Source organism: Arvicola amphibius, chromosome 2, assembly GCF_903992535.2.
Source record: "Arvicola amphibius chromosome 2, mArvAmp1.2, whole genome shotgun sequence".
NCBI lineage: Eukaryota > Metazoa > Chordata > Mammalia > Rodentia > Cricetidae > Arvicola > Arvicola amphibius.
In genome coordinates, this window is record NC_052048.2 from 76,581,633 (window position 1) to 76,603,591 (window position 21,959).

Sequence of the window (21,959 nt, forward strand, 5' to 3'; positions counted from 1 at the left end):
AGACATTTGGCACTCCCTCCCCCATCAAAACCAATGACGAAACAAATAAAACAACCCCCCCTCAAAAAGAAAAAAATCTAATGGTGTCCTCATAGGAACTATTTTTGCAGCCATGGTACCTCCTTCCTCATTAACCAAAACCTAGTTGGATAGGCTTTGACCAGATTACTAGATTGCTTAGTCTATCGTGGGCCACACAAGTCCAGCTTTCAGAGAGCTGACCTCTTGTGCTGTCCTTCCAATCAAGAGATAACTAATGATTGCATGTTAAGACGCTTGGAAGGGTCTGCATGACCGTAACCAGAGGAGCCCTTTTAGCAAACTTCAACGGCCACTAGAGTACGATTCTTGGACTGGGCCCCAGGCTTTACTCATGTTCTGGCCAGTAATTATTTAGTAATTTTATTTTATTGGTTTATTGAGATGGGATCTCTTGTAGCCCCAACTGACCTTAGACTCCAGACCCTCCTGCCCTCCACCTCCAAAGTGCAAGGGCTATAGGCACACATCTCTGTGGCTGGCTTCTGTGTATTTAAATCAATGACTCAGATGAAGACAAAACTGCAAGGCCTAGCTGTGGACTATGTGGTTGTCTTGAAGCAAAGAATTGTAGACAACAGGATCCCAGTGCAAAATTCTAGAGGAAACACAAATGGGGTCAATGTCAAGTTCTGCTCTTGTGTCCAAAAGTCCAGCAGGGAGCCAGACTTCCAAGAACTGGAATAGCAAGATTCTGAACTTTAATCACCAAAGTGTAAAGAGGGAGCTGGAGAGATGGTTAAGTGGGTAAGAGAGCTTGATGCTCTTCCAGAAGACCTGAATTTCATTCTTAGCATCCCTGTTAGGCAGCTCACAATTGCCTGTGACACCAACTCCATGGAATCCAATGCCCTCTTCTGATCTCTAGATCACACACATGCACACACATGGCATACCTCATGTAGAAACATGCACATACACTTAATAGAAAAGAAAAAAACAGGTATAGCTCAGGTGGCATAAGACTTTAACAATCCATATTTAAAATGTACTGTGTGTGTGTATGTGTGTGTGTGTGTGTGTGTGTGTGTGTAGTATAAATGGAGTTATGCGATTTTTAGGGATAATGCTTCCCCCAAAAAACTATAGACTGTCTAACAAAAGCCCCCTTTGAGTTGGTCAGGGATGTCTAGCAGACTCCCAAAACAATATAGGCTACTGCCATTGCCCTTGGTTGTCTCCCAGCACTTGAAGGTTAGACCCTATTATGGAAGTCATCACAGACTTCAGACACAGGATTTGGAGGGGCTGAGCTGGAACCCTCATTCCTGAGGACCAGCTCTCATAGTATCGGAAGGTGCTATGCAGTCCGTGGAGAGGGAGAAACAACTGGCAGGTCTACCCACGTGTGAAGCCTACAAATGACAACCACTGGCCCAGCAAGGTATCCTCAACGATGATTAGGGCCGACTTTATCTAGGCAGTAAATAGCAGATCAGGCCTAACTAGACTTCAGGCCCGATCACTAGGAAAGAATTTATGCCTGGCACTGTCAGTCTAGCCAGCTACCTATGATTGGAGAGGTCGTGGACCTCAGAGGAAAACCAGTTGCCTAAAGCAATATAATTTCTAACTGTACTCTAAATACTGATCCTTCTATTCAGGTAAGTGTAGTTCTCATTCCTTGTCAAAGAAAGTTCTTTTCATGCAGACAGAGTCTGTGACAGAGATCCACAACTGGTCAAAAAGCAGAGGATAAGTGACCATGGGATGACCAACCCCAACCGATACAACTGCAATGCAGTCCCTACACCCAAGGCTCAAGGAAAATTACAGGAAGGGGAGCAGAAAGATCATAAGAGCCAGAGAACCAGGATGGCTGCTGTAAGAGAGTGCCTTCTAGATGTGTCAGGGAAGCTGCACCCACGAAATCTCAACAATGTGGTTGCCTAAGCAAGACCTGCATAAAGACAATAGTCAATATGCCAGTGTGGACAGGGCAACTCTTGTAAGGCCCTGTCCCCAGAGTCAGACAGTGGCTGTGGAGAGGGAGAATCAGCTTTCCACAGGGATGAGCTTCCTGGTAAGTTATTCAAGCCAAGTGGTCCTCCCTAAACACTTTTGAGCAATGCTGAGAGGGATCGAAGTAGGGCGAAGGGTGGAAATGATATGAATACAGTGGTCGTGTGTGAAATCCTCCACAACCAAAAACCTTTAAATTAAGAAATTGAGAAAAAGAAGCCCGAAGAAGCAATTGGAGAAGCCACAGGGGTCTTTATGTACTTATGGAATGAGACTTTCAGAGTGTGGACGGCTCTTATCCTATGTTAACGAGAACATCAAAGATGGCAGACACTTGAAGCCAGTTTACTTTCGTTTCTCTTTTGGTAGTAGTGGGATGAGACTTTGGGCCTTACGCATGTAAGACAAGTGCTCTACCATGGAACTGCATTCCCAGCCTTCAGGTACTCTGAGAGAAAATAGGCAGCGCCATGAGGTGATCTCAGACTGCATGTCCCTTTCTTTGCAGCCCTCCCCAGAAGTGGTGAAGGAGATGGTACAGTTCTCAAAGGATACTCTGGAAAAAATAGACAAGGCTCGCTCTGAGGGTTTGTATCATGAGGTAAGAGCACTTTTAATGGGGGATAGTGATGGGGAAGAGGGTGGAGAGTTAGGGAGCTGTGTAAACAGAAAGAGGAGACCCATGAACAGGGTGTTTCCTGGAAGGCCGCTTCTATCTTACGCCTTCTCCATCTTAGCACCCATTAAGGGAGTATTCTCAGTGACTGCTCAACCCAATGAGATCTGTCCAAGGAGAGCAAGTGTTGCTGGATCCATGTGTTAGGGGCTAGAGGAGGGCCTGGGATAGAATTGGAAGAATGACAATGGCCTTAGGGGACACTGAGAGTGGCCTGCTTGCTTTCCCATCACTGAACATGTGCCTCTTACAACCAGTCACCGCCCACTGAACATTCAACTTTGGCCCCATAGACTCTCATCTGGCTCTATACCATAATCATCTATGTAAACACCTCATGCCTCTCCTCAAACACGGACAAGTTCTCTAAAATCTGTGCTAGAGGGATCTAAGCATCAAGGTCCCATAGCTTCCATGGGCTTTCAGTGTGTAGCCAAGTGATCTACAGAAATATTGCTGCACTAGTTTTTGGAGACAAGGCCTTGGTATGTTACGTAGGCTGACCTTGAATTCTCTATCCTCTTGAGAATGGGGATCACAGGCATATACCTCCATACCGGAGAAGTTGCTTTGAATTAATCTCAACAGCTTGTTGGAAGTCAGTCCTGTGTCTCACCCTCTAAGCTGGGATCTGAGTATCTATAAATTGTTCCAGTATAATAAATAAAAACTTGGGAGTCAGAAGTTGAGATAAAGATCTGATACATATAAAGACAGCTGACCCTCCCTCCACGTTTTTTTTCCGAAGCGCCTCTCCCGGAAATCTTCCCTTCTCTCTTTCTGTTCTCTCTAGCAGATCTCCTCAGTCCTTCAAGAACTCTATGGCTAATCTCAGTCAGTGAATTGCTGACTCGGTCCTTTGATTCAAGGTGGCTTTCCTGGGACAGTGAGATGGTTGTTCAAACAATTCTCCCACAACAGGGATCTATCTGTCCATTCTGAAATAGAACAGAGGCACCATGAATCAGTGACTTCCCCCCAAGCTCATTTTGCAGCTTGAATGAGCCAGGTGTGAACATCACTAGGCTATGCTAATATGGTGCCTAATGTCACTTCGTGTTGGCTTCATGTCCCTTCTTTTCCTCCTCCTTTACTGATTCATTCATTGCACATGTATGAACCCTTGCTAGGGTGACCAATGCAAGACATTCTCTTCATCCCCCGAGTTCTGTCAGGTGAGAAGAAGCTAGGAAAACGAAGTTTTACGCTTGGTAAGGAAAGTGTGGCAAAGGCTTGTGTTAGGAACCAGAGTAAGTAGTGGGGTTCCATGGGTTCCATTCCTCTGGCTTCTTCCTTTTTCTCTTCTATCTCCCAATAACACCACAGGCTGATGACTGAGCCTTGAACACATAGGCCTTAGGAGTGGGCACTTACCTAAACCTTATCAATGTATTTATGTTGTGTTTATCTATACATATGTATATGTACGTATGTATATACAAGTTTAGTTTATGTGTAGACATGTACACATACATGCATATGTAGTTTCTGCAGCTCTCTTGCCTATTGACTTGGAGTGGGCAAACTTCCTCCCTTTGCTGTACCATCTTTATGTCCAGCCCTACCCTTTCCCACGCCAATGTCTTAGCTGGGAAGACCATTTTGTTAGCTCAAATCACAAACCTTGCTTTTTTCCCTCTATTTCTCCAGCTTTCAAAGAGTGAGTCTAGGATTGTCTTGATGTTCCGCCTGTCGGTTAAGCATAAACTCTGGTACAGCAGTGATGCTGAAGCCGTGTCTCCCTCCAGGTTGTGAAGCTGTGCCGGGAGTGTCTGGAGAAGCAGGAACCAGTGTTTGCCGACACCAACCTCTACGTGCTTCGTCTGCTAAGCATTGTGTCAGAGGTCCTCTCCTATCTCCAGGCCTTTGAGGAGGCCTCGCACTACGCCAGGAGGATGGTGGACGGCTACACGTAGGTGATGGCCCTGAGTTAGCCTCCCGTCAACCCTCTGTTCCAGGGATGCCAAAGAGATGGCACGCATTTGACTGCTCCTCCTACACCTACAATGACATGGTCACACTACATAGAGCCACAGGCCATAAGCAGAGTCGGACTTCTCCTCACAAATTAAGCTTTTATCACGGTGTCCCAAGCAGTAATGATTAGACCATCAGAGTTGACACTCAGATGAAGCCTAATTGTCATCTCTGGTGGGTTCATTTATTTTTACTTCCCTATTTGTCATGTGAACAGCATCTTCTGCTTTGGATTTTCCCAAATGAAGCTTGATTTTTAAATGCTTTGAAAGTTTTTTATTCTCTTTTTAATAACCTATGATCCAGCCTTTAACACACGGCACTTAATCAAACCATAGCAATATATTTGCATTGTATGTATATTTACATATTTATGCATGTGTGTACATACATATGCACAAGTATGTGTACAGATATACACACACACACACACATATATATACATGCATATAGTTTTCACAGTTCTTCTGTGAAGAGAAAGAGGCCATTCTTACTTATAAATTATAATATGAGGGCAGTGGTGGGGCACGCCTTTGATCCCAGCACTTGGTAGGCAGCGACAAGCAGATCTCTGTGAGTTTGAGGCTAGCCTGGTCTAGATGTAAGGAAGGTTGGCATGACAGGTCATGATTACTTTCTGTGCCTCTGCAGGAAGCTCTACCACCACAACAATGCCCAACTGGGCATGGCTGTGATGCGGGCAGGGCTGACCAACTGGCATGCTGGCAACATTGAAGTGGGGCATGGGATGATCTGCAAAGCCTACGCAATACTCCTGGTGACACATGGACCCTCCCACCCAATCACCAAGGACTTGGAGGTAAATAGCAACCTGGAGGTGGACTGTTACTGTCTTGTTTGAAGGTCTCTTGAAATGGGAGTCCTGGTGCATCTGGACTTTGCTTTATGGAAATCTGTAGACTGCCAACGAGACCAAAAAGGACCTTAGGATGCTTGACCCTTGCCCCCTTGATTACATATGAGGAAACAGAGGCCCAAGGGAGGGAGGGACTCACCTATACTTACTTAGGGGTTTGATGGTAAGATCAGAGATGACTAATTTTATATCTAGTATATTAAGCTTATCTAAGGCTTATCTCTGTCAATCTTCCTTACCATGGTATCCTAAACCTCTGAACACCTAGCTCTTTCTGAATATTCCCTGAGTGGGTATGTGGGAGAACAAAGACTTTGTTGTGTGTCTACCACTGTAATCTTCCCAACGCTCTATGGGTAAGTCTCTTCACTGAGGTCCTACAAGCACAGAGGTCAGGATCCAGGGTTCAGATCCAGGTCCTCAGGCGTCAGGGAGAAGAAGTGTTCTCTGCTGAAAGCAACTTTTCAGCTACCATCTCAAGGGCCCAGCTCCCTCTCCCTATGATGCTAGGCATCCTGCTACACCATCAGTCCACGGTGGTGCCCCCACCACACGCACACGTGTGCACGTGCGCACGCACACACACATTTGTGAAGGGATAGAACTGAATCTTTCTAACTAGGGTCATTTATTCAAAGTTATGTCAGGACCATATCTTGGGGACATGTCACGCTCAGTGCTGTTATTTATCCCACAGGCCATGAGGGTACAGACAGAGATGGAGCTTCGCATGTTCCGCCAGAATGAGTTCATGTACCACAAGATGCGAGAGGCTGCCCTGAACAACCAGCCCATGCAGGTCATGGCTGAGCCCAGCAATGAACCAGCCCCGGCTCTGTTCCATAAGAAGCAATGAGGACTTTGTTGGAGAGTGGGGGCAATGTGACTGGGAGCTGGGGAAATTACTACTCTGCGTCCCCCACTGTCATTTTGGTTCAGTTCAACTCAGCTTAGTGCTATCTCATCCCAGATCAACTCTTTCTATATGTGTCGGGTGCTAGATTTCACCATCTATTCAATAAAGAAGTCCCAAATATAATGGGGCCAGAAGAAAAATTACAAACAAAAAAAACAAAAAAGGCATGTCATAATAGTGAATGCAATGGCAGACTCTATGGAGAGGGGTCTGGAGAAGGGGTGTGCGTGCGTGTGTGTGTGTGTGTGTGTTTGTGTGTGTATACATGTGTGTGCACGCGCGTGTGAGCCTATGTGTTTGCGTGTGTGGTGACATCCGCGTTAACAGTGGCAGGGACCTAGAATCTCAGATGACTGCTTGTCTGTCTGTGCAGGTATCTCTGGGGCTGCTGGTCTCATCTATGGCTGGGAATATATAGGGTTTGGCAGACTGGGATGGGTGACACTCTCTGTCCTCAGGCTAGGGTAGAGTTATCTTATTTTTTTGAGACAGGGTCTCTCTGCTTAGCCTTGGCTGTCCTGGAATTTATTATGTAGACGAGGCTGTCCCCAAACTCACAGAGATGTGCCTGCTTCTGCCTCCTGAGTGCTGGGATGAACTGCTGGGCATCTTTAAAGAAGTCACTAAACATGCTGAGGACCCATGGATCACCATCTTTACAGTTGCAAGTTCTCTCCAATTGCACATTTTTGTTTTTGTTTTTTCTGTTTCTCTTCTCTTTCCATTTCTCCTGAAACCCATTGCATACTGGTGTTTACCTTTGCCCCTAGAAAATGTCTCTCTTCTAGTTCCTTACATTATCTAGCCCCTCTGTTAGCAACACACCCTAAACTTGGTTTCTGTGGCTCCATCCCTTTGCAGTCAGCTTCTGATGTGGTTTCTCTGGCTTTCCCTGGTCTTGTTTTTCACCTGCCCCTGAGAAGCCCCTGAGCTGATCTTGTCCTTGGTTGATTCTGTTCTTGCTCTGCACACCCCTGATACTTTCTGTGATGACTGCATTGAGGTTTCTGGTTCTCAGGTCTGTTATCTGATCTTGCAGCTCGAACTCCAGCCACTCACATCCTCTTGAGTGCTTGCTCTGCAGGATGAGACTTCCCTAACACCTCTCCTAACACCTGGTTATTCTCAGAACACCACCCAAGAACACCATGTTCTCCATCACGTTGTGGGTTCCGGAGGGCAAGGTCACATCCCTTTGTTCATCTTCCTGTCCCTAGCACAGGTCCTGGAACATGATAGTGTTCATTAAGAGTGTATTGAGTAAATAAATGAATGAAATTATTATCTCAAAGTTAAAGAGTTGCACAGCTGTGTATTTTGAGTATTTTTGTTATAACAGTCAGCAAGGCCCATTAAACCTTCTTCTGTGTTTGCGGACCGTGGCTTCTTTCCTTCTGACAGTCTTAGAAATTTCATGAAATTTCCTGTGATGATGGAGAGAACTTCTATCTGTGATGTCCAGTTTAGTAGTCACTAACAGATTGTGACAACTGAGCACTGAAATAATAGTAAGGATATAAAATTTAGTTTTATTTAAGGTGAATTAATTTACTTTTGCTTGTTTGTTTGGTTTTTTGATTTACAAGACAGGGTTTCTCTATATAATGGTCCTGGGACTCACTTTGTAGACCAGACTGGCCTTGAACTCACAGAGATCCACCTATCTCTGCCTCCCAAGTGCTGGGATTAAAGCCGTGTGTCACCACAGCCAGGCCAATTAATTTATGTATAACTAGGGAAGATGGCCAGTGGCTACTTCATTAATTTGTAATTTCAGAGAAATATCTTAGTGTTGTTTTAAGGGCATGGATGCTGATAAAAACTACTTAAGTTTGCTTTCTTCACAGCTCTCCTGATATCAGACTGGTTACTCCACCCCTGTCTCAGTTTCCTAATTTCTCTCTCTGCCTAGATTGGCAGTGAAGACTAGATTTTTAACCTATAATGCCGTTAGGATAGCACCAGGCCCATTGGCCATGTCTAAAGAAAACTCCCATAGTGTTATACTGGCTGAAACCACATTTCTGCCAGGGTTTCTATTTTCCCAATGAGAAAGGCAAGGAGTGGGTCATGGTACGGTGAAATTGGCTTTGTCAGCAGTGGTAGTCAACTGTGCACGTGTCTCCCAGTACCACGCTTACCGATACCACACTAACAGATAACTTGAAGTTGGCCATGATAGGAACGTTAAGCCCATGCTTGTTCCCTTAAGCTTAGAATATCTGTGTTAACCTATAAGAGAGGAATGGCAGAATGGATCCTTAGAATGTTAAAGAGGTCTCTGCTTAAGCAGGAGTGGAGACTCACTCTCAAACCTCTACCCCCTCAGAGCCACACTGAACATGTCTAAGAGTTCTATGTGCCATCCTTACCATGAAGCCACATGCACCGACCTAGTTGAGCCCACACACTAACCAGACATAGCCATGGCTTGGTGACTCTCTAGAGTCTGCCTCTCTAAAGAAAACTCGTGGGACCTTCACCATGGCCAGATGATTTTCCTACCGAGTATTTCCTGTAACTTTGCTTACAGCATGTGAACCCCTCAGTAAGCACCTGCTGCCCCTGGGCCAAGTCCAAACTCCTTTCCAGAGTGAAAAGGTTCTCTGCAGAGACTCGGTTCTGTCTGTGTCCTCTCACGTATGCCCCCATTCATCATAGCCATTTACAAAATAAATAGCTCTGGATGCTCTCGACCTCTTGTGATTCTCTTCTGATGTAGAACACTAGAAAATTGTGGATGCTCATCATGGATATAAAGAGTGATCCAGGGCCAGTGAGATGGCTCAGTGGGTAAATGTGCTTGCCAATGAGCTGGACAGCCTGAGTTCAACTCCCAGCTCCCACAGAGTGGGAAGAGAGAACAGACTCCTGAGAGTTGTCCCAACCTCCACAAGTGCACAATGGTACCTGCACACCCCCTTTCCCAAGTAAATAAATGAAATGTAAAAATAAATAAATGAGAAAGCACCCAGAAGCTAGAGCATAGACCGTGTTAGAGCTATTTGGTGGACCTACTTAGTGTGCATTAGTCATCTTTTAGTGCAAGACTGTGTTAGGAGTCGTTTTGAGGAATGTTGTCTGATCCCTAGAGACTTTGCTGAAAAACCTTCGAAATACCTTTTCTGGCTTCAAAGCCAAATAACTTAGTTACCCGCTGACAGACAATGCAAGCCTCTTTTCCCTGCACAGACACTCAGCTTGGTTTCTTCAGTCATGACAGTTTCTGTCAGTTCTCTGAGTATCATGCTGTTCTAGTTCTACTCTGATGCTGTGCCATGTGTCTCTCTTTTCTTCCTATTTCTTTTTCTTTCTTTCATTTTGGTTTTTTGAGACAGGGTTTCTCACTGTATCCCTAGATGTCCTGGAACTCACTTGTAGACCAGGCTAGCCTTGAACTCACAGAGATCCTCCTGGTTTTGCCTCCTAAGTGCTGGGATTAAAGGCAAGCATCTGACTTCTTTCTGTTTCTTAGATGTTTTGTTTGGAGGTAGGGACTCATATAACTCAGGCTGACCTCAGACTCTGTTTGTAGTCGAGTGTGGCTTTGGACAGCATAAGCCTCTAGCCTTCACCTCCCAAATGCTGGAATTACAATCATATATTGTCATGCCTGACTGTTACGTCTACTTACAACATTGTATATTCATCTACTTAGCTCTGCAGTCTAGAATTTATTTCTGTGACTGGCATATTGGTGTATGCTATTGGATTTTATTTTCCACTGTAGCTGCTAGCTCTTTGCCAAGGCTCCTACAGGCCAGGATACTTTTAGTACTGAAAGACTATGCAGGTGGTAATGGCAGAAGTGGGCAGCAATTTGGTGTCTGAGAACTGGATTATTTTGCCATTGCCCCCCAAATTGGGTGGCTTAAGCAATAGACCCTACAGTTCTGGAGGCTTGAGGTCTGAGATCCAGTGTTGGCAGTGCCGAGTTCCCACTGAGAGAGCTGGGAAAGTGTCGGCAGTGCCAGGTTCCCTCTGAGGGAGCAAGGAAACCATCTGGTGCAAGGCTCTGCTGGCTTCTGAGAACTCCTTGGTGTGTGTGGGCACAAGGCCAGTCTTCACACAGATGCTTCCCAGGTGTGTCTCAATAAGGACGTTGGCCATATTGAATTAAGAGCCCACCATCTTTTCCCTATAGTCTTTAATAGCTGTAATAACATGTTTCTAAATAAGGTCACATTTTGAGCGACTGGGCATTAGGATTTCAGTGTGTGGATTTCTGCTGGTTGCTGTTCAACTCATACCAAGCCTCTAGCAATTTGGGACAAGTAGTATTCAGGGGGTTGTTTCCATTTTCTGCTCCCTGCTTCTGCCCATGTTGTGAAGGAATTCCACCTGTACTGCTTCTGTGCATTAAGCTCTCCAATAAGAGAAAAAGTTGTTCATTTGGTAGCTGAGGGCACAAGCTTTTAGAGCCTGTCCATTGATGGGTGGGTCACTTGTTGCTGTGTTTATGACAGTGCCTCTCCCTTGCCTGTCTGGTCTTCCTCATCCCCGTCCTTATGCAGAGACACCCTCAGACTCACTGAGTCCTTCTGGCTCCAGCTTCTTGCCCATGTGACTAGCAAAGAGAGGGCATGCTGGTCACTCCACAGATCCAGCCACACTTGGAATTCTTGTCAAGGACACCTGAGTCAGAGGCTGGTGTTCAGGGTGAGAAGTACACCACAGATCTGAGCTGGTAGAGTGACTCACAGATTATAATTACAAAGTTTTTTTGACTAATGTTCACTGAAAACGTCCGGGCTCGGGGTGTAGCTCAGTGATAGAGCTTATTCTCATGTGTGCAAGGCTTTGTGTTTAATGCCCAACACACACACACACACACACACACACACACACACACACACACACACACTAAAAAAAAGAGCAGTGCCACAATGAGAAACTATCAAGAAGAAATACTTTCAAAACAAAGGTAACTTTATTGCATAAATTTTACACTGTAAAAGAATAGGAAATGCAGCTTTGTCTAAATTCTCTTGCTGACTCTCTTGTAAACAATGTCGCCCAGTGTCATGGTCTGAAAGTCAGAAGAGAGATTATGAAATATTTTCTTGATGATAATTGTAAAAGAAACAAATAATAACATCCCCTAATGTGTTCACACATGAGATAACTTTAAAAATTTCAAAATTTCTGTTTTCTTTATGGGTAGAGGAATGGTTGGCAACTTTGTCTAAAACACCATGCTGTGTCATGTCACTTCCCTTGCTCACGTGGAGGGCTGTCCTGCCAGCCACTGAACTGTTTCCTGAATCAATGACAGCTATAGGAAAACCTTCCAGAGACACCCAATCTGTTGTCTCAAAATTTCATTGCCATCTGTTACTGCACATTAACTGTGGCTGAAGAGAAGGATATGTACGTGGATACACTGGGCAACTAGACTGGAACATAGACGCGGCCCTATGATTTTCTTCTTAAACATGTGAACGAAGCACACGAGAACACTGGGCATGTGTTTGTATGACAGGATGCTTGCTTAGCGTACTCAAAGTCTCAGCACAGCAGGGAAAACAAAACCTATCAGTTTTAGGGTTGATGGTGAATGGTCCTTCCCTCCTTCTCAGGTCTCTGATTTTGAGTCAAATGTTATCAGCTGGGAAAGGTGCTCCTTAGCTCCAGCAGTCACCCCCCCCCATAGGCTGGAGTCCTAGTTTTACACTGTAGGAGACAGGAAGACTAGAGGAGATGCATCTGGACGCAGTCCAGGGCGATTTCTCTCCACCCACCTGCTCTGCTGTGAGAGTGAGGTGCAAGAGTGGAGAGTGAATATTGCTGCATGATTGACACCCCTCAGAGATGGACCCAGTTCTGGGGGACCTGTCCGCCGTTTGACCAGCTCTCCTGGTCATAGCCTTACTTCTCCATTTAGAAAAGTGTTGTTCGAAAGAGTCAAGACACAAGACAACATGTATCCACTACAGGGTACGTAATGGATTCTCTTAAGTGGCAGATGGCATGCACAACGTCAAGGTCTCGAGGAGAAAAAGATGGAGAAGGAGAGATGTTGTCCAGCTGCCCCTCACCCTTTACGTCTCCACCCCCCCCCCCCAAACACTGGGATGGCAAGACCCGGGTGCAGGCTTACATTGGTGATCGTGTCGCCGTTGAGTTCAGTCACGGACTTCATGCCTTTGAAGCTCGTCACCATCTTATTGTCACCTTCCATTGTCACCACTGCCTGCAGGGAAGAGAGGTCAGGCCTAGCAATGGAGCCAATGGGGTTGTTTCCCTGCATGGTAACAGCTAACAATGAATGAGTCAAACGTCCTGCTCATCACCAGTTCTCTAGGGCTGAATGGAAATTTATGAAATAAAGAGAATGTCAAATCTGCCTGAGTGGTTCTCCCCTGAAAAATAAAAACTAAAATAAAATGTAAACTCCCATTTCTGAAGCTTACAGAGGGAGGTTGTAGCAGAACCCCAATCACCAGCAGCTGAGGGGACACAGTCTGCTTTGGTAGATATTTAGTCTTTCCTATGGTGGTGCCATTTCCAAGCCTTATATATCGAGGACGGCAGTAAGCAGAAGCGTAGCCGTGGCTGGGCACAGTGCAGCACTGTGATTCCAGCACTCAGCAGGAAGCGGGAGCGGGAAGATACTGAGTTTGAGGCCAGTCGGGGCTACGTGACAAGATGCTAGAGGAAAAAAAAATATGAAGAAAGGAGGGGATGGGGGAAGCAGGGGAGGGGTGGAAGAAGAAATCTAGTCAGGAACAAAAGACACAATGTCCAAAATCTGCCTCCACAATGGGTCGTTAGAAAACCCAGGACACCCCAAACCTCGCAATGAGTGGGTCAGGAGAACTCCCCTCCTCTCTTCACCTTGAAAGAAAGGCAGAAACAAGAGCAACCTGAAGAGGCCGAGGTCCTACTGAGCCTGAGGCACAAGGCTGCCAGGAATGGCAGGAGCAGACAGAGCATAAACACAGTCCATTGGCTACCCTGGGCTGCACAGGCTTCAGAGGGAGGGGCAGGTGAGAGGAGCTACAGCCCCAGATCTCTCTGCTATCACCTGTCCACTGCTTCCACAGCCCACAGCCGGCTGGCACTGCTTCCTTGAACCACCGCCCTGAGGGGGTGAAGCTGCCCTAGCTCAGATTTTCACTGACACCGATTTGCCCCAGTTCCGGGCTCTCCATGTAGGACTCCCGAGAGCCAGGAGCACTGTGCCTGGGAGACCCTGTGACTGAGGATCTCACCTTGTGCCCTATTTCCCCCATGTCCTCCATAGTGAGAGTCCAGATGTCTCATGATCCCTGAGACAATGAGAAGTCTGTTCTCAGAGCTCTCCGTGGCTCCTGCCTGATCTGGGTTCAGGGACGTGGTCTCTGTTAAGAGAACTTTTGGGAAACAGGAGATGGACTACATACCTTGACCTTTTCCCCGCTCATGGTCTCCAGCTCGCACTCCTCCCCCAGGGTGAACTCGTTGTGGACCACTTTGGGGCCGTAGGTGAGGGTGAGTTTGACATGGTTCCCGTTATGCACGATTTCTGAAATCCCCTTGATGTCCCTCCCCTTCTGGATGAGGTCATCAGGCAGACCTGGAAGAGGGCATGTATGGTTAGAGACAGGAGAAGCAGAGGAGGTCACTGCGTGTTCCTGAGGCCTCACGCGGTTACTATATGGGAGACCTGTGAGCAGTGAGGCCTTTGGTGTCTGACAGGGAAAGTCAGTGGCCTGCTCCTATTTTCCCAGTTAGTCTTATTAGTTTTTGAGGCAGGGTCTGTTGTAGCCTAGGCTAGCCTTAACTCACTGTATAGTGGAGGGTGACCTTGAGCATCTGATCCTCCTGCTTCAACCTCTCTGTGCTGGGATTACAGTCATGTGTCACCATACCTGGCTTATATGTTCTGGGGACTGAACCCAGGGCTCCATCCATGTGTGCTAGGCAAGCACTCTACCCACTGATCAGAATTCCCAGCCCACCAATTCGTTTGTGGCAAAGACCCCCATTTGGCCTCAGCCCCTTTCCTTTGTGGCTCCATACTCTTTACTCATCTCCCCCATTTCCCCTTCTTCAGTGGCCTTGTTCTTAGAGGGGGAACACTTTATCCTCCAGGATGTTTATCCTCCAAATCAAACGGCCCCATGCACAAAGTGAGACCTTGCCAGACAGTCTTGCTGTGGCCTTTGGAGTCATGGCTCTTGTGGGTAATGTATAAAAGTCCTTGACCCTAGAGTAGGGCTTTGTAGATTTCACAGCAAATCTGTGCCTTCCCTTGAATGGAGGTTCACAAGAATCAGGAGTTCACAGAGTAGAGCACCCTCTGTACAACTAGGGGGTCTTGTGAGAATGACTTGTCCACAAAAGCAGCTTTCAGTCCTGGGGTGACCTGAGTGTCTTCCTTTCTCTGCTCTTGCTTTTCTCATCTCTTCCCTGTTGGTACCCTCCTTTGTCCAACTTCACCCTCTGCTCACAGGGCTCTCTCTCCCTGGTCCCAGGCTCAGCCTTCACCACCACGGTCTTCCCTCCTGTACCCTGGCAGACATAGAGTATCTAAATAGGGTCTCTAGGACCCAGTGCCTTCTTCTCACTCCAACTCAAATATTTCCTGTAGGTGACGCTTGTCATAGTGACTTCCCTTTCTTGGCCTCAGTTTCCTCAACAGTGATCAACTAAGTTTTATGGTAAGTATTAAATGTGGACGTTGTGATGCCTGGAATGAAGTCATACATATTAAGGGACACTTCATTGCATTTATCCTCAAATAACTGATCAGTATTGTAGCCTTGTCTCCAAATATCATTCAGGATTATAGCCGATCTCATTTTGTCTCCCTGGTGTATGTACGAGCATAGTGCTTGAGACATGGCTAGTTTTGAGGCAATGATTGCTAGAAAAAATGAATGAATAGATGAAAGAATGAACAAGGCCATGAAACAAAGAACCAGGAGACGCACATCAATCAAATTCAGTGTCATTTCCACTGCCTCTCAGGAGCCTTGTCCAGTGAGGAACAGTGAAGTAGCAAGAGACCAAGAAAGGCACTAAAGCACTCCTCAATTTGGGATAGGCTGGACCCTTCCTTCCACCTCAACATCAGACCTCGACTAGCTGCTGATAGCAGGGCTAGACCCTCACTGTCCCGTCCAGCACTCACCCATTGCCTTCATGAAGGGCTCAAAGTTCTCTTGGCTCTGCAGTTGGTACTTGCCGCTGAAGTTCATGGTGTCGATGAGACTCCCTTTCCACAGCTGACCACAGCAGCTCTGCCTCTCAGGCCACCCACTGTTGGCTATTTTATAAGGGGCTTCTTCCTCCTCAAATATAGGTCATAGGTCAGTGGTTGTCAATTTCTTTATGGCCAGGTTCAAACATTAACTCCTGAGAGCAATGGTCAACGATAAAAATCAGAATGGGCAAGGCAGAGGTTTGTTCTAATTCAGCAAACATTGCTGAGTGCCAATCAAGCACAAAGCTCTCTGTAATGTCGCCTTTATGGGGACTTACCACCACTAACGAAATAAGTGTGTGTGCTTGCCATGTATGTGCACAGATGTATATGTGCAACAGACATATGTCCTTTTTTTTGGTTTTTCGAGACAGGGTTTCCCTGTAGTTTCTAGAGCCTGTCCTGGAACTAGCTCTTGTAGACCAGGCTGGCCTCGAACTCAGAGATCCGCCTGCCTCTGCCTCCCAAGTGCTGGGATTAAAGGCGTACGCCACCACCGCCCAGCGCAACAGACATATGTCAATCATGTCTCTAACAATGTACATATGTAATATACATATCTAGATGTGTATGTTTGTACACCTGTATGTATGCATATATTTATATACATGTAGCTACAAATGCACACACACATATATGTATACATAAATGCATTTATGTATATGCATGTTACATGGGGAGAAATACCTTTGCACTCAAAACCTTTTTCACATAACCTTATGTTTGTTTCTTAACCTTTTATTATACAAACATAATTTTGCATACATGTCATCAGTCCCTAGAGATGTTAGTATTCAGAGAATTCCTCCTCAATGGTTCTGGGTAGGTCTCCCTTTTGAAATGCTAACAGGGAATTTACACTCAGCATGTGTAAGGTCTTTACAGCAGCAGTGTAGAAATTTCGATGTGTTTTGTTGGGTAGAGACAAGTCAAGGGAAGAAAGAAAGCATTGCCTGCTGACTTGTCCCGTCCCTGCCTCAAAGGCAGGAAGAGGGAACTGGAGTGATCCAGGGGAGTTTGGTCTGACTGGAGCTGGCCTTGGACAGAAGGCATAAGGATGCCTCTCCCCTATGAAGAAGGTGCTCTTCATCCCCCAGGTCTTGCATCTGAGGCAGTTCTCATCACCATAGCCTGCAGCCTTCCATCCATCCTCCAGTCCTCTCTACCTTGAGGACTGTTACAGATCAGAACCTGAACTGTTTCATTCCTCAGCTCTAAACCTCTGGTGGCCCCTTGTGCTCTAGCGGTCACAGGATGACATGGAAGGTCCCTGTGTCCAGTGTCCTGGCTGTGATGACTGCTCTCATCAGAACTTGCTCTTTGCTCTTATGAGCTTTCTTTTGTCTTGGAAAATGACAGTCTTTGCCTAGACTTCTAGGGTGACCGCTAGGCTTTCAAAAGTCAGCCCTAGTCATACCCACTTTCTCTGGAGGTCACAGGGCCAGCCAAATGTGTCGGGGTGTCCACTGTGGCTGGAATTTGTGTCTCTTCTGCTCTTTCCTCCTTCACCCAACTGTATAACTTTATATGCCCCCCACCATAGCCTGCCTCCTCCATTCAGCTGCTCTGACTTCTCCATGTTCTTCCTCAGCATTTCCTAACGTCTGGCACATGAGATGAGCTGAATCAGTGATGGTTCAGCAAAGAAAGAAACATCAGAAGATAACGAGGCCGCGGCTCTTGTGGTTAAGAGGTAATGAGAGATATGGAGCAGTCAGGTCAGCAAACCAGTCCTATAATTAGTGAATCATAGGAGTCCAGAAGCAAGGAGCCTCAAGGGCAAGTGTGAGTGTGTGAGCGTGTGGGCACGTATGTGCTTCATGCAGAAGCGGCTGGGCTGAGAGCTAGTGGAGAAAGATGGGAAATTGTTGCTCCAGGCTGATAGCCCACTCCTCTCTTCCCACCCCAGTGTTCTCTTTCCTCTGCATCTCTGCTGTGTCATTCCAGACTGTGCTGAGCCCATGGTGGGAGATTTTTACATAGTATCCTCTCTATTCCTGGACTCTTCCCTCCCACTCACATCATCAGTACCAAAAAGATCAAATGCTTATCCAGTTCATCTGCCCAGCAGGTCTCTACTCCACCCAGGAACTTGCTGGGTTGCAGTGACTCCATCTAGGCCACAAGAATCTAGTCCAGCAGATCTGCAGTGGGGATGAGAGCGAGGAATTTGAACTGGTGAGAGGTCATGCCAGAGGCGCCAATGCCAGGAAGACAGCTTGGAACCAACAGCTCTTCCAGTTCCCAGTTCAGTTGTATCCTGTCACCTTAGTACCCACACACAGACTCCCACAACCTCTGGAGTCTACAGCTTCTGGTCCAGCCAAGCATTTAAAGTCTAAATCTATACACCACCTGCTCAATGCCTGAACCTTTCTCACTCATCCCTGATCCGTAGTACTTATGTGCACTTGTTATGGAGGAAGTCCTTACCTTTGGCATTACGAGAGCAGAAGCATTAGTTGAGTGTAGCATCACACAGATTCTGTCCCCAGCCCAGACAACCACTCCACTCTGCTTCCCCTGCTTAGTCCTCTTCCAATAGTGTTAAGGACACATTGAAATAATCCATGGGAGAAAGGTACAGACAAGCACACAGATTAAGCCAATTTAGAGTATATGAGTCTTTTAATTTTGGTTGGCAACCAAGAGTGAGCCAACACCTCAGACCTCCCTTCATTATATCTATCATAGAGAGTCACCTTCACAGGGATGTGGGGCCAATGAAGTCTGGGACTTGGTGTTTCGGTCTGCCATGATGGCCGCATAAAACTGAAAAGGCGGGATTTGTGGGCTCACTGCAGAGTCTCTTGGTACCAAAGCTCAGGGAGACACATTTTAAAAGGCAAAACACAAAAATCATAATGTATATCAAAGCTAGGTAAGTGTCAGACTAACCCTGAAATATTTATTCTGGCAGAACCTAATAGTTACTTCAGACACAAATAGTGATGATTTCTTTTCACTTATATCTTTTTCTTTTAGTTTAGTTTATATTATGTTTGTGTAAACTTAATACATCTGGGCCATGGTCAGGGTCACGGAAATCTCACATGTGTTGCCAAGGCATGTGCGACTGTTGTGAGGTTTAGAAGGTCAAGAGCATCTAAGTAAATGCAAAATGGGGAATCAAGATGGCGTGACCTTGGTCACTTCAACATCAAGTTAGGGCTGTCCCTGAGCATTCTTGGATGTTGAGAGTTTATGTCCATTTGCTGTCACCTAACCCCTTGAACACAAGGACAGGACTGGGCAAAGTGGCTCAAAGGGTGATCAGAACATGCAAGGTGTCTTCCTGCTAGGGGCCTGAATGTGCATCTCTTAATGTGAATTATGCTCTGAAGGGGGCAATCTAGGCACTGATCTCCAGTGGGCACTGAATTTCTGGATTTACATATATAATGAATCCAAAAGTCTATTCTGTTAAAAAATTGCATTGGAAATTTCTTGAGGGATCTTACTCCACCTCTGTGTGTGTGTGTGTGTGTGTGTGTGTGTGTGTGTGTGTAAATGACTGGATAAATTACTTGGAGAAAGTTTGTTTGAAACTCCAACCTGGGGCAGCAAGAGTCAAGATGGAGAAAGCAGTTATTTCCCTGTATAAAAGACTAAAAAGGGCCTGGAGGGGAAAGAGAGGGGCCAGTGAGGCTGCGTGCAGTCTCTGGTGCCTGCCATGCCTGCTGCCCTCTTGCTCAATAGGCTACCTCACCAAACAATGAGTAAACAAGAATAAGAGGAACCAGTGAGAGTCTAGAGAGCAGGCCACTAAGACACCTCCAGTGAGCAAAGCAGGGATTCCAAGGCCAGTGTTGACTGTGAGCCTAGCTGTTTATTCTAAAGTGAATTATTTCCTTTGTTTAAAGCCCTCTCCTCCTACCTTATAAGCTTCTGTAAACGCAATTGTTGGCCTGGGAAGATGACTCAGTTGGTGGAATGCTGGTGCTGCCTGCATTGGGTCCACCCTGGATTCCATATACACACAATATAAAGTGGATGCAGTAATGTGTGCCCATAAGGAAATGGAGGTGCTCAAGGTCACCCTTGGCTACACTAAAGCCAGACTGGGCTATATGAGACTCATTTAGTGCTCACAGAGAAAACGATCAGGGACTTAGTTTTGTTTCTGGATTGATACACCATAGAGCTGAGGAGGCTCATGTAGGAGCAGTACCAGAACACCCATGGGGATACCCTCCCCCAGAGGACCCCAAAATCTAAGAAAGGACCTTAGGAGGTTCAGGCTCATTTAATCTGAGCTGCAGGCAGCCTATGCCTGTCTGATGACCAAGCAGGGGTGGAGTCCTGTGATGCAGCTATGAACACACCCGACCTCCCTTCATTATATCTATCATAGAGAGTCACCATCACAGGGATGTGGGGCCAATGAAGTCTGGGACTTGGTGTTTCGGTCTGCCATGATGGCCGCATAAAACTGAAAAGGCGGGATTTGTGGGCTCACTGTAGAGTGTAGAGGTAGCATGCCAGCATGAAGTTGGGAGTCTGAGTGGTGGCTATTTAGCAACTGAAGGCTGGAGCTAGCAGCCTTGGCCTTCCACAGGTCTGTCTGTTCCCCTAGCTTAAGAATTGAATAGTTTGAATTGGCATCAGCAGCTCTGCCCAGGAGAAGTTCTGTCTCGTCAGAGGATGATCAGTTTTGAAGCAGCTGCCATCGGTCCAGGCTCTGAAGACCTTCACATTTTGATGCATAAACCCTCCTACCTTGTGTACAGGCTGTCCTCAGCAGCCAGATGTGCCAGACAACTTTCTTCCAGGACAGGCACATCTGCTGTCACTAACCTGTCCAATAGGAGCTCCTGCCCCTCACTCAGCCCTCTTCATCTACACCTGGCCAAAGAGCTAGTCCGATATGATGGAGTACTAGCCTAGTATGCACATGATTCCTGCCATACAAGCTAAAACGATGGAACTAGAAGAGGCAAGGAAGGGGAGAGGGAAGAAAGGAGGCAGGGGAGCCTAGGAGCTTCTCAGGCTAACACCAATGAAATAATCACCAAGGTAACAATGATAGAGCCACCCCCATTCAGCCCACCCACCAAGTTCTTCCTTTGAGAGGATCTGTGGGTAGTACCTTCTATAAACCACGTACCCTGCTGCCCGTGGGATGCCACACTCATTTAAAAGCAGCATCTGACACATAAAAATCTCACATCTTGCTCTTTTTCCCTTGATCGTAGATATTGAACTGCAACTTTCTGGGGTCTAAGGTGGGCATGGGAAGAAAACCATGAGATTTCTTCCATAGGGCAAGTCAACACTAATCCCAGAGGCCTCTGGGAAGGCCTGAGTCTTGGGTAGCTTTCTAAAATCTGAGGAAGAGCAGGACACGTGAGCAAATTCCTATTGGAACCTCTGCTTGGCCTCTCACTTCCTGTCTACCCATCTAGGCAATGCCTGCAAATGGTGACCAATTCTGGGCCATGAGGCTGGTTTAGGGCCTGGCATGGCAGGTGAAGATGCAACAGACTCTCTGACAGACAGACAGACAGACAGCCTAACAAGAAGAAAAGCAAGTAAAGCAGGCTAGGAGATTTAAGACAGGATGCACTCCCCGCAGACGTCAGGCTTAGCCGTTTGTAGATAACCCCGACAGCTTTCTTAGGTCAAGATTTGGAGCGAGGGGATGTGTGAGTCTTGAGGCCACAGAGGTTAGTAACTATGTGAAAAAACTGTACTGTGTGGGCATGGTGGCTCACACCTATAACCTCAGCACTTGGGAGGCAGAGGCAGGGGGATTTACTTGTGTATGAAGCCAACCTGGACTACAGTGTAAAAACCTTGTCTCAAAAAACAAACAGACATAAACAACAACAAAAACCAAACCAAACCAAAAAACAACCAAATAAGCAAACAAAAAACACCAAAACTGCCTCTGTAGCCATCCGCACTCATGTAGTATTAACTTGCAAGCAGACACATACATAATAAAAATGAATAGCAGCAGGAAACAATGTAAAGGAACAGTTGTGCGTACTTCACATAAAAATTAGGTGAGTGCAGTGACATCTTCCACCTACTCCCTGAACAAACACGAGAGGAGACAAAGCTCAATGGCAATGACAAAGTTCAAGTGACAGTCAAGAAAAAAATTCAAATTAAAAAATAATAACATTACAGCTGTGCTACCATGGGCAGAGTTTGGGGTTTTGTTCGACTCACAGACTGTCTCCTCTTCTGGTCCCTCATCAGATGGAGAACGTGAGCCTGTGGAGAGGAAGGAAGTGCACACTCTTGGCAGTCAGAATACATCAGACATTCTTGCGGTGGCGCGGCAGGCACTTCTGCACTTGTATGTGACCCAGAG

The 21,959-nt window shown here is 46.3% G+C and overlaps 2 protein-coding genes across 3 annotated transcripts in view; one reads left to right on the forward strand and one right to left on the reverse strand.

The window, feature by feature from the left end:
• Window positions 1–6,981, forward strand: part of Smyd1 (SET and MYND domain containing 1) — a 52,290-nt gene extending 45,309 nt beyond the window's left edge. For both annotated transcript variants that reach the window (XM_038320108.1, XM_038320109.1), the window contains 4 exons: window positions 2,510–2,602; window positions 4,426–4,589; window positions 5,306–5,474; window positions 6,229–6,981. In XM_038320108.1, the coding sequence (XP_038176036.1) occupies window positions 2,510–2,602; window positions 4,426–4,589; window positions 5,306–5,474; window positions 6,229–6,387 (585 nt within the window). In that variant the 3' untranslated portion in view covers window positions 6,388–6,981. The remainder of the gene's footprint in view (window positions 1–2,509; window positions 2,603–4,425; window positions 4,590–5,305; window positions 5,475–6,228) is intronic.
• A 4,374-nt stretch (window positions 6,982–11,355) lies between these two features.
• Fabp1 (fatty acid binding protein 1) lies at window positions 11,356–15,722 on the reverse strand. Its single transcript, XM_038320375.1, has 4 exons — window positions 15,566–15,722; window positions 13,833–14,005; window positions 12,548–12,640; window positions 11,356–11,476 (listed from the first exon to the last, which is right to left on the reverse strand). Exons 1-4 carry the CDS (start codon window positions 15,630–15,632, stop codon window positions 11,426–11,428), a joined length of 384 nt encoding a protein of 127 aa, XP_038176303.1. The 5' UTR covers window positions 15,633–15,722; the 3' UTR covers window positions 11,356–11,425.
• Between the last annotated feature and the right edge of the window lie 6,237 nt (window positions 15,723–21,959).

What these genes read in the sequence shown, in the direction of transcription:
- Fabp1 (XM_038320375.1), bottom strand. Translation starts at nt 15,632, where the DNA reads ATGAACTTCAGCGGCAAGTACCAACTGCAGAGCCAAGAGAACTTTGAG. An exon ending in GCCCTTCATGAAGGCAATGG is followed by an intron (nt 14,006 to 15,565) that starts GTGAGTGCTGGA and finishes GCCCTCTTCCAG; the next exon opens with GTCTGCCTGATGACCTCATC. An exon ending in ACGGCGACACGATCACCAAT is followed by an intron (nt 11,477 to 12,547) that starts GTAAGCCTGCAC and finishes TCTGACTTTCAG; the next exon opens with ACCATGACACTGGGCGACAT.